Source organism: Chiroxiphia lanceolata, chromosome 13, assembly GCF_009829145.1.
Source record: "Chiroxiphia lanceolata isolate bChiLan1 chromosome 13, bChiLan1.pri, whole genome shotgun sequence".
NCBI lineage: Eukaryota > Metazoa > Chordata > Aves > Passeriformes > Pipridae > Chiroxiphia > Chiroxiphia lanceolata.
In genome coordinates, this window is record NC_045649.1 from 8,793,815 (window position 1) to 8,806,009 (window position 12,195).

General features: G+C 56.9%; 1 protein-coding gene across 1 annotated transcript in view; it reads left to right on the plus strand.

The window, feature by feature from the left end:
- The window catches only part of WWP2 (WW domain containing E3 ubiquitin protein ligase 2), a 35,051-nt gene that overhangs the window by 6,683 nt on the left and 16,173 nt on the right, over positions 1-12,195 (plus strand). The window contains 4 exon segments of the mRNA XM_032701106.1: positions 2,807-2,944; positions 3,676-3,772; positions 8,169-8,380; positions 10,739-10,955. Of these exon segments, the coding sequence (XP_032556997.1) occupies positions 2,807-2,944; positions 3,676-3,772; positions 8,169-8,380; positions 10,739-10,955 (664 nt within the window).

Below are 12,195 nucleotides of genomic sequence, written 5' to 3' on the forward strand. Positions count from 1 at the left end.
GAGTCCCCACTGCTGTGCCCCAGGCAGAGCTGCTGGAGGAATGGCCTCATGGGACCCTCCAGGAAGCCAGCAGCACTTCCCAACCTCTGGAAAGCTGCAGTTCCACCCCATAATGGCTGTGATGCCAAAGGAGCTGTGCTGTGCTGCGTGCCCTGGCAGCTCCCTGAGCTGGCTTCCTTTGGCTGGGATGTAATCTCATAAAACTGGTCATCCAGGCAGTAGGTCACCATGGGGGTCAGACAATGCCCATCCTATGTCACCTTTCAGAGGAAAGAAGTAGATGTCCAAGGCTCTCCTGGTTATCCCTGGCAAATAAATGGGGTGGGACATAGTTGTCTCTAAGCTGCTGGTGGCTGAGGCTGGGTCAGCAGCACAGGCAAAGCTGCTCTGGGGAGACTTTCATGGGACAGCAAAGATTATCCCTTCCTGTAAACTCTGGGTTCTTCCTTGTTTTGGGAATAGCTGTGGAAGGTCTAGCTTTCCTCCTGCTTCTCCCCATAGGGACTTGCAGCCACAGCTTGGGGTCGTTCCTTTGGCTGTGGAAATTCACAAAGGCTGAGCCAGTCTTCACCTGCTCAGCACCAGGGAGCTTTGATCCATCCCAGATAAAACCTGGACAATCACATGGACCTGTTGGAATGGGACCTGGCCTTTGCATCCAGTGGGACTGTGCAAAGAGGGTTTGGGGAGCCAAGAGAGTGGGAAGCACCATCTGACTGGCTGTCTGGAATTCTTCCTGGATGTGTGCATGGAGATGGAGCCATCTCAGACAGGGTGTTCCAGAGGGGCTGCCTGTCCCGTGTGGCAGCTCCCTGGGGTCAGACATGTGTGGTCCCCAGGGGTCCCGGGGGCTGGGGCTGAGCCTGGGGCCGTTATCGCACCGGCTGCTCCCTGCCTCATTTCTTGGAACCGTAAATCCGCTTAATGGGCTGGGTGGGAATTCCAGCTCACCTCCGCTAAATGGGAGCTCTGATGCTGTGTGCGGGGCACTGGAAGCAGCTGAACTGAGACCTTATTCAGGACCAAATCACCCCCGACCCCCTCCCAAAATAATAATAATTCCTCTGACATTCTGGCAGCCGGCGGGACAGAGGCAGCCTTTGTGCTCAGCCCTTCGGGGGACCCGCCGTCGGGGCAGCAGCAATGTCCCTTTGTGCGTCCTGCACGCTGGACGGGGACAGGGAGGGGAAGGTTCTACGAGTGTTTATTTTCTTTAAAAAAGCTGGAGGGGGGGAGAAGGAAGCCGGCTGGGAGGTTCATGTTCACATCCTCCACTTGGAGACACCTTGTCTTTGCGCCTCGGCCGAGTGCCCGCACAATGAGGGCTTGTACGGCCCCGGAGTGCGGCGCTTACGGAGGGGGATGGAGGGACCCCAGAGAAAATGTGGATTCCTATGGCTTGGAGGAGCCAGGGGGAAACAGGGTCTGGATTTGTTCTGGTTTTTGGCCGTGCTCAGTAGCATCTTCTGTCTCAGGCTCTTAAAACCGCCTGTGAGGTCGGTTCCCCTTGGAAGCAAGCGGAGAACAGCTCTGTGAGGCAGAGGAGGGAGACCAGGCTCAGTAGAATCCCTTGTTGGATGATGGGTGGATGATAAGTGACAGCTGAACTCTAGCCTCCCTGCTGTACCCCTGTGAGCGTGTGCCCTGTCTGTGCAGGGGATACCTGTATCCTTGGCACTACAAACCAGAGACTTCCCTGAGATCCACAAATGCAGCCTGTCTCACAGCCCTGTCTTTGCCACAGACCCCATGTCACTGGGTTTTGGGACGCCTTGGAGGAGGGGGTGGTGAATCCCAGCACAGACAGCTTGAAGATAGAGGTGGGACAAGGGGTCCATAGGTGTGTGCTCCCTTCCTCCTGCTCCCACTGGCAGGAACCACACCCCATCCCCGCGTCGCACCAGGACAAAGCAGGTTGCTAAAAAATGGTGCCGTTGTGTCATGAGCAATCCATGTATAATACAAATATTATTTGAGCAAATGAGTCAGGAAGTGTCTGGGCTGCTGTCCCAGGCTGGTGCAGCCAAATTTTTCTGGCCTTCTGTGGCAGAGCTGGGTGTTTCAGTCGGGCTGGCTCTGGCAGGCATTGCTGTGCTGGGGTGGGTGCTGTCACCCAGGGGACCAGCCCTGCCTGCCCATGGGTGCTGAGGGCTGTGCCTGTGCCCCCATTGCCCCTAGGGACCAGCAAAGTCTTGCTAAAGCTGATGAAGCCAAAATGGCTCCCAACGGTGGGAGTGGAGCTGGCAACTGTCTCCAAGAGTCTCCCAGACCATGCCACACACTCCAGAACCTTCTGTGGAGGCAGTCTGTGCTGCTGTTGTTCAGTGGAACTGGTGCATGGGAATGTGGTGGTCGCCATCATGAAGGACCCTTCTTGCCCCATGTGTTGTGTTAAATCCCTTGACTTTCCTGCCAGGATCTGCCCTACAGCCCCAGCTCCTGGATCTGTGAGCAATGAGGGTCTTGGCTGTGTCAAAGCCAGGGCCCCTGGGGCAACTGCAGCCCCAGTAAAAGGGTGGCTGGTGAGGGAGGGTTTTCCTTGGGAGAGGGCAATGGGGCTGGCTGGGGATCCTTGGGCAGTGCTGGAAGGTACCTATAGGTGTGGGGCCAGTGCTGATGGTGCTCACTGGGACAACTGGTCCTGAGGGAGCAGGCACCTTTGGGGGGTGGGGGAGGCCTGGGGGGGACCCACCAGGGTATAGGCCACGGGCCTGGCATGGGAGCTGGGCTGGTGGAGCCACGTCCATCGCAGCTGGGATCCCGGTGGTGACTGGTGGTCTCTCTCCCTGTCCCCTCTCTCCCACAGTGGAGAACAGGCAGCTGACCCTGGACCTGCAGACGGAGAACAAAGGCAGCATTGTGTCGGGCGGAGAGCTGACGATTTTCCTGGACGGGCCGGCTGTTGCTTTGGGAAGCCTTCCCGATGGCAGTGCCGGCACAGAGGGTGAGTGCCCGGCCCCACGTGCGTGCAGTGGCTCCAGGCACGAGGTGCTGAGTGGGGAGAGGAGGGGGCTGAGCCCATGGCCCCCAGCACCCCTGGGTGAGTGACCCAGGGCCAGCACCTGCCTCCTCTCCCAGATGAAGCTCTGGTGCCAGCCCCGCCTGCCCTGGGTGCTCACGAATTCTTGCGGAATTGGAGCAGGAGCATCAATGGCCTGGGAGAAGCAGCCCTTCTCCAGGCCCTTCTCCAACCATCCACATGGATCAGCCCCTTCCCTTGCTGTTCCTGTGGCCTGTGGAAATGGTTTCAGTGTATCCTGAGTAGGGCTACCCATGGGGACATGGATTGATGGCTGACCCATGGGGCTGCCAGGGGAGGGAGCAGAGCTAATGTGTTGCTTTCCCCTGGCTCCTTCTCTTCCTTGCTGGGAAACAAAACTTGTGAAATCTGGGAATCCTGGATGTGGCTGCTCTCCTGGTGCTGCCAGTTCTGCAGAGTCCTGCCTTCTGCTTGGAGCTACAGGGTGCTGGGCTGGGGGGGTTGTGCCCTCACGCAGCAGTGGGAGAGGAGAGAACCCAGCGTGAAGGTGGGGTGTCCTTGGGTGCTGGGGGTCTGTCATGCAATAGATGGGACTATTGGGGCTTTTGGGGCTCCTTTCTGGAAGGTGGGGAGGAGGGAAGAGCTGGTAGGTGTCTCAGTCCTTTTCTTCACTCTCCCATTCTTCCCCCATGCAGGGTCCCAGGCACCCGGACGGGACCCCACCAGCGCGGCTGCAGCCACGGAGGGCCGGCACCAGCCTCCCAGTACCAACTGCTTTGGCAGCAGACCAAGGTGAGGCCCCAGGCTGTGTGTCCATTACTGAGAGGTTGTGGCCCTGTCCTTTTGCAGTGCACCCCACTCCAGATCTCCCAGTGAGCCCCTACCACAGCCCACGGGAGAGGTGGGGCAGGGGTGGCCTGTCCCAGGGGACAGCAGAGCTGGGGGTACAGGGGGTGACTGTACAGACAGGCTGTGGCTGGCCTGAGCCCCTCCTAAAGGGTTTGTCTCAAGAAGTATCAGGTCTGTGATGGCCCAGAGAGTTTCACCAGTTGCTCCACTGGCAGCCGAAGGAATGGTCTGTCTGGAAGTGGGACAGGCTGTGACCAAGCAAACTAAGAAAGTGGGATCCCTTCAAACGGGGATCATGAGGACCCCCAGCTCTTCCCTGAAGCACAGCCCTGGCCAGGCACTGGGAAGCACAATGGTCCTCTGGACAATGGTCACAAGGGGACACTTCTTAAAGTCCAGGAGCAGGAGAAGCAGAGCTGCAGGGAAATAACAGCTGCTTCCAGAGGAAATGAGATGCTTGGGCAACAGGCCATCCTATGCCTGGCTCAGTGCCCTGCCCTGCCTCCTTGCTGGGCTGGAGTGGCTCAGCGCTGCTCCTTTTGGAGCTGTGGTTATTGGGAGACGTGTCACACTGTCAACATGGAGTTGAATTTAACACCTATTTATATTTCCAGAGTGTGGCAGTGGCCCAGCAGCCTGTACAGATGTTCTGGATAGGAGTGTGGCTGTGGAGAGGGTGCCTGCAGCCTGCCTGTGGGAGGTTCTGCATGGCCCAGGCTCAGTAGCACTCTCAGCTACAAGCCCCACACCTCAAGCTCTTCTGCTTCTTCTTCATCTCCTGGGCACACACCAGAGATGATGTTTTTGGCTCCAAAAGTGACCGTGTCCTTCCATGCTGTGTGTTCATCTTCCACCCAAGGAGGGAGAGGGATGGGGTGTTGGGAGTAGGCTGTGAACACAGTTTGTGCCCTTTTGTGGTGGCTGCTCCTGTTGATTCCTGCTATCCAGGTGTTAAATCATTCTCAGAGGTGGGAAGTGCTCAGTGACCTGAGAGAGCTAGGCTTGGCAGGCACTTAACAGCTCTCAGTAGGTGCTAGAAAACCTGCAAAGAAAGTTCTAGTTTGGGAGGCTCAGCCTGGTCACTGCCTGCTGCCCCTTCCCTGCTGCTTTTCCATTGGCTGTGAGGAGTTTCTTCTTTGAGTGTTGAAGTCTGGCCAGGACTTCTGCAGGGCACCTTCAGACACCTGCCAGGTCTGCCTCCGATCATTCCAATCCCATGGCTACCCTGGCATGGGAAACTTCCAAGCTAGTCCTCAATCTGTGCTGCACTCCCCTGAAATTAGGGTGTTCTGGACATACCTGCTCAGGTTGATGTGTTACTGCTCAGAGCACTGCTGGATGCACCCACTGTGAAGGCAGCTGCCTGCTTTGGGATGAAACACGGTTCCCTTGCGCTTGGGAATGCTGTGTGATGGTTGCTGTGTTTATACACAGAGCCGTGTTTATTTTCTGGGCTTGGTGATGGATGCTGGCAAACTCACTTGCCGGCAGGATGGGAAGAAAAGGGTCATTCTTTGCTCCTCAGCTATTTCTACACTGTCCCCACGAGGGAAACAGCTTGGTCAGGCTTCTCTTTCTTCTCCTGAACAAATGTCATCTTGGGATTTGCTGCTAATCTTGGTGGTGGGGTGTGAAATTCCACAGCCTTCTGTGCAGGGAGAAAACAGAGCCCAGGGGCCCTTAGCTGAGGGCTGGGGCCGTGGGTGCCATGAGCCCTGTTTGTCTTGTGGAAGCCCTGGCACAGGTTGCCTAGAGAAGCTGTGCATGCCCCATCCCTGGAATATCCAAGGCCAGGTTGGATGGGGCTTGGAGCAACTGGGGATAGTGGAAAGTGTCCCTGCCCATGGCAGGGGGTGGAATGAGATGGGCTTTAAAGTCCCTTCCCACCCAAACCATTCCATGATTCTCTCATTTGGGTGCTGGTCTCCTCCCCTCTTGGCAGAGACAGGGGGAATTTCTCATCTCTGTATTTTTGGGAGCTGAACTCCCATTGACCACGTGGCACTGGGGCTCTCCTGCCCTGACCTCCCACAGCCAGTGCTGGCTCTCTGTGCTCTGCCCTTCCTCCTCTTCAACCACAGCTTGGGGGCTGGCTGATGTGCTGAGTGAGACCAAGACATGCTGCCACCTCTGCTGGCATCTCATCCTGGGACCTTCTGGTCACCTCAGCTGGAGAAACTGGCCATTCCTGGGTTACATGGCCAGGGTCTGTGTTGGCCACTGTCGTGTGGGGGCTCTGCCTTGGCAGAAGTGGGAGAGCTGAATGGTTGATGTCACCTGACTGATCCCATGTTCCTCTTTGGCACCATCTGCCCTGGTCCAGGTTAGGGTTGGGGCAGCCACCTGAGGTCCCCAGTCGATGGGGTACAATGGGGTCTTGTTCCCCCCAGGAGAGGGGCTGTCCCACACACACCTCGCTCCATCCCACCATCTGTTTCCGTCTGTGCCTTGCCTGATTTTCTCCCCGCTCCTATTTTAGGTGCACATTCCCATCCTGCTGTGCTCCGTGGCCTGGGTTTGTTTCCAGTGTCTATTAAAAGACAATGCCCAGATGGGAGCACTCGTGGGAGGGCTGGGCTGGGCGGCGGGCTGGCTAATTCAGGCTGGTAACCCTGTGCCTCCGCCTGGCAGCCTGGAAACATCCTGTTTTGGTTTCTAAAAACTGCCTGGGTAGCTCTGAGCTCATCTGTGCTGGAAGGGCAGGGACCAGATCTGTCCCATGCGGAGGGGGCTGCTCCTGGTGGGACTGGCTGGTGCCACCTGCCCGCTGCCCTCTGGCCATGGCTCTGGGGCCTGCGCTGCCTCTGGCCTCACCATGGGGTGACTGTGGGGAGGGGGTGACTGTGGGGAGGGGGTGACTGTGGGGAGGGGTCCCAGCCAGCTTTCGAGAGGCATGTGATGTCAGGATGCCCCACCGAGGTGGCAGTGAGGGGCCACCTTTACCTCCTGACCAGGGAAGAGGAGCCTGTTCTGCACCTGCAGATGCTCCACATCCCCAGGTGCTGGTGGGCAAAGCAAACCCCCAGCACGGAGCCGTGTCCGAGGGTAGCCAGGATGTTGGGGGTGAATTCACGGTCTGAGGAGCCTGTTTGAGGAGCCCCTGGGTGGGGCTGCCCTCCTGGGAGTCCATGGCTGGTCGAAGGGGTCACAACAGCCCTGTTCTGCCCTGTGGCTCTTATCTGATCTATTTTCAACAAACATCTCCTGCTTTCCCATGTCTCCTCCTGATCCCAGTCCTGCCATGAGCTGCTCCCCAAGGAGAGAGGCTTTGGAATAAGTGGGAAGAACCAAGGGCTTTCTGTAGCTGGCGAGGGTGGCATGACTGATCTGTACCCTGTCGCTGCCAAGCTGCTGTCCCCTCCCAGCGCCAGCCCTGACACTTGGGGACAGTTTGTGGGTTTTGCCCTTTTAAGGGTAGATTTTGGCTGGGGCAAACTGACGTCCTGGTCCCTGCAGTCCTCACTCTCTGTGGTTGCTGCCCTGGCTGCCAGCCTGGGTGGAGGTACCTGGGCTCTGCCTCTGCCCTGCCCCCGGATTTGGAAAGGCAGCATCCCTCCCCCCTCCACCCTGTCTCCCTGCCCACTCGCAGTAACAAATTCCTAAGGTGAAACTGAGCTTTTTTGGGAAGCCTCTGTGCTGCCTTGGGGACCCAGGGTGGTATGAGGGGGAGTTTGCCAGGGGAGCTGCAAGTCCTCTGCCCACAGAGGTTGGGCTGCTCTGGCCATGGGGACATGGAGGCAGGTGAGCTCCACTGTGACACAGAGACCCCCAAGAGATGGAGCAGCTGCACCTGAGCCAGTCACAGCCTGTGCTGTGATTTCAGCTTCCATCTTTCCTAGCTGCTTGTTCCCTCCTTTTCCAGGGGCCACAGCTGTCTTGGCAGCAGCAAACACTTGCACCTTCCTCTTGCACCTATTTCTGTGCAAGGCTTGGAGCCAGGTGGGAGGCACCAGTGAGGATCCCCTCTGTGGTGCAGGAGGTGGGGCTGCCATGGGATCTCCCCTGGGATCTGCAGGGGTGCAGGGAGCAAGCTGCCAGGAGCCACAGTGTCTCAGGGCTGTGAGCTGGTGACTGGCCATGAGTGCCCAGGGCTGTTCCTTGGTGTGTGAGGTGGCCACTCGCGAACAAAAGCAAGGGGTTGTCACTCAGGTGATTCCTCCGAGGGACTCTGCCACTGGTGGGTTTGAGCAAGCAGCACGGAGCTCGGGGCAGTGCCCTGAGTGGAGGCACGTGGCTGCATCCCGCCCAGGGATGGAATCGGCACAAGACTGAGGCAAAAAGGCAGGAGTGGGGTTTTCCATGTGATGTCTCTCACCTCCCATGTTCTTTTCCCTCGCAGGACGCACCGACACGTGGCTGGAGTGGCCAGGGGAAACACAGGGAGTGGAGAGCAAAGTCCCAGCGCCAGGAGCCGGCACCGGCAGCAGGCCAAGAGCACACAGCATGCCAGCATGGCCAACGGCACAGCCAACGGCACGGCCAACGGCACAGCCAACGGCACTGCCAACGGCACAGCCAGCACCATGGCCAACGGAGCAATCAACAGCACAGGTGAGCCAACGCTCGGGGAGGTGGGGACCAGAGCTCAGGGATATTTATGGTGGAGAAAATCCATTTCCGCTGAGATGATGGATCTGGTAGTGCCTAGGAATGTCCTCCCTGTGAGTTGATTGATTTTTTTTTTTTATTGCTTCTGCTGCTGATAAGCTGCGCAGCTCCGCAGAGCTGTCTTGTAGGATCGGTGCTGCCTGTCAGGAATGATTCCTGTGGCTCCACTCTGGAGCCACCAGCTCCAGGTGTTTAAAAGGATACTGGGACAGCAGCATCACTGATGCCACAATGAGGAGGACAGTTGTCACTGCTGAGTGGACTCTTTTCAGGATTCAGCTGAATTTCCCATCAGCCTTAAGTGAAGATCTGAAGTGGGAGGAGCAGCTGCCTGTGGAGCATCAGGCAAAGGCACAAACCCACCTATCGAAGGGGGCTGGCTCTTGCATCAGAGGGTATATTTGGAAAGGTTTCTCTTGTGTTTCCTTGGGTTTGTCCACAAAGCCCTGAATCCCTTGTGGAGCAGGACTGGGGCCTGCTGAGTGCCTGACTACAAAGTCACATGTGACTGATCTGTTTTCCTTCTCTAGCTTTCATGGAGCATCTCTCACTCCTCCGCACTGAGTTTGCTTTTGTGGGAGATCTGGAAGGAAAAGCAGTTTAGGAGAGAAGGAAATGTTTTGTTTAACCCAGAAGGAAGTTGGGGTTTTTTTACGTTTCATTGGGAAGACCTGGAACAACGCAATTTCAATTTTGCCAAAGCTCATTTTTGCCAAAGGCCAGCCCTCCCGAGTCTCCTCACTCTGTGGACACTCCCTCAGGCTGGGGACAGGGATTTTGTTCCCAAGTACAACTTGGCTTCTTGGCTTTGGTTTGTTTAAAGCACGTTTTACTGGCCCAGCCGCAGCCTCCCCAGTGGCTTTATGACTGTGCTGTCCTTGTTGGTGTTTACCACTCACACCCTCTGTGCCTCCCACAAATCCTGTCAGTGATGACTTGAGGATGGGGAGAGGAGTGTTTTGGATGGCTGGGATTAGTGTTGGACACCCTGGAGTGCCTCTACAAGCCATCCTCTTGCCCCTCAGTTTGGTACATTTTGGTGACGTTGCTGTGTTTTTTGAGCAGGCTGTTGCAAGAACGTCCCTGTTACATTTGTCACTCTCAGCTGTAATTTCAATAAAAGATTATTCCCAGGTGTGTTTTCCCCACAGTCACATTGTTCAGCCCTTGCTGTGTTCCCCCTGGTGCCCTTCCTTATCAGGTGAACTTTGGATCAGCTTTTCCCTGCTTTGTCCAGGACTGTGATCAAACCAACCATGGCATACTCAACTGGGTCATTCTGTAGGTTCTCTTTGGAGACTGGCACAGCGTGATTGAGGCTTCTAAAACTGTCCTTCCCAGGCTTGCTTGACATAAGGGGCAGTCAGGGACCTCCTCAGCTGGCTGCCACAGGACTCTGGTGGAAGTTGCTGCTGACCTGAAAATCTTCCTCACCCTCAGTGCTGCCTGGGGGCACCTTCAACTGCCGCTGTGTCCCAGGATCCCTCTGATGCTGGAGGATGTTGTCCTGCCACCTTCCAGCTGCCAAGCAGAGTCCTGAGCACTCTACCTCTTCTCCAGAGTGTCTGTAGCTCTTTAGTCTCCCATCTGTGGTAGTTCATACTGGTTTTTCCTATGATACTAAATATTTGGGCTTCCCTTATGGTTTTGTCCATTTCTCAGCTCTAAATCATGGAACTCTGTCTGCATCCCATACTTTGTTTCTTGTTTCTGGGTTGTTTTTAAAACTTTTGCTTTGTCACTCCAGCCAGGATGTCGTGTAGCAAAGGTTCTGCTCAGCTGGGCTGCCAGGTTTCAGGGTTTTCGGTATCTAATAAGTATTCCTCAAACAAATTCCCTTTCATTTTTTTTGCTTAGCATTTTCCTCTTCATCATTTTTCTTTGTAGTTTTCCTTTGCTCTGTCTCTTCCCCTTCCCTTTTTCAAAAGTTCACTGGAATCCAGCAACACTTAGCTCTTTCCAGTGCTGTTGACTTGCTGAGCCCAGGTTTCATTCTGCCTCGGAGGAGATGCTGCACCCACAGTTTCAGAGGTCCTACTCATTCCCTGATTTCCCATCAGGGATGCAGTGTGTTTCAAGTGGCTGAAGAGAAACTGAGCACAAAAAAGTACCCTCTGCTTTTGTCTCAAGATAGAGGCAGTGGTTCCCAGAGGGATCCGGGTGACGCAGGTGCTGCCTCTGCTGCAGGCTGGGAGCACCGTGAGTCCCGTGCTCGGGTTGTCACCCAAGCTCTGCTCCCAGGAGGATTGGCCAGATCCCATCCCCTCCTGGGTGCTGACCCCCTGCTCTCTGCCCTTCCAGTGAACGGGGACGCCGTGGGTGCCGTGGACATTGAAGAGGACAGGCCAGCAGTGGGGGCGAATGCTGCGGCCCCGGCGGTGTCCGGCACGACCGACGGCCCCACCGCTCCTGCCCCTCCTGCCCTGCCCGGCTCCGGAGAGGCCGAGGAGGCAGCGTCCGGCCCCAGTGCCCCCCCAGCCCGGGCAGCAGTGCCCGCCCTGGATGCTCTGCCCCCCGGGTAAGCTCTGCTTTCTGCCTGAGACCTTTGCGTGGTGGGTTCCTGTGGCCCTCGAGGAGGGAGGCAGGGCCCTGGAGGTGGGGACAGGAAGAAACTGGGACACTGCTGTGGCCTGGAAGGAGAGGGAAGTGCTGCCCTGGGAGCTGGTGGGAATGCTGGTGCTCAGTGGAGCAGGGGTGGCCTGGGGCACCTGTGGGGATCCCTGTGCCCTGTTCACCTGGCACAGCCTGTGCCCCCTGCTCTGCCCGTCTGCTCAGGATTGACTGCCATGGATCCTCTGGACCAGGGGCTGGGCTGTGCCCGCGGAGGTTTGAGGCTGTAAACAGTGGATGGCAGCGCAGTGCCAAGCAGCCTCTCAGCATCCATGCAGAGCTCTCTGCTCTCCCAGGACTGCTGAAGGGATCAGGCAGAGGAAAACACACGGGAGAGCAAGTGTGGATTTCCAGGGAGCTCCCACTGAGCAGGAGGGCACAGACATGCTTGGGGCATTGGCCACTGCTGGGGGCAGATGGGCAGGACCCTCCAGTAGCAGTGCCTGTTCTCCCTGGTGCGGATGCTCCTCCTCCTCTTCCTCCTCCTCCTCGGGCTATGGAGAAGGGGCTGGAGGAGAGCAGGGAGGGGCTGAGCAATGCCCGTGGATGTGCTGGCTGTGGGGGCGTCTGGGCTCAGCCCCCTCTGTGTTGCAGCTGAGTCGTTCTCCCCTTGTATCAAACACCTTGAATTCTGGGCGGGGGTGAAATGGGCTGTGTTTGGGATGAAGGGAGTTGTTTATTTTCCCTTGGCTGAGGCGATGCCTGAAAGGTCAGGGCCTGCTCGCGTGTCAGTCACAGGTAATTAGGGTTAACGGCTCAGTGTGCCTTTATGCCGGGTGTGTGAGGGGTTCTGTTCTCCTGGCCTGGGCGCTTCCTGTTTCCAGGCAGCTGGAAAAGTCCAGTGCTCTCAAAAAGGCCTTTATTCTAGGCAGAGCTTATGCCCCTTTCTGCTTCTACCAGGTAGACTGAAGGGCTCCTTTTCCCCACCTGGGGTTGGAAACAGGCTGTTTCTTTCCTGGGGTGGAGGAGCCTGCAGATATCTCATGATCCGGGGTTCTGAAGGCTCGGGAGGTTACAGGCACTGCTTTCTAAGACATGCCAGGCTGGATTTGCCTGGTCCAACCAGGTATAAGGGTGGCCCTGTCCTCCCCACCACTGTCTCCCTGTGGAGCTCACAGACCAGAGAATTGTGTGTGTCGGAGCAGGGA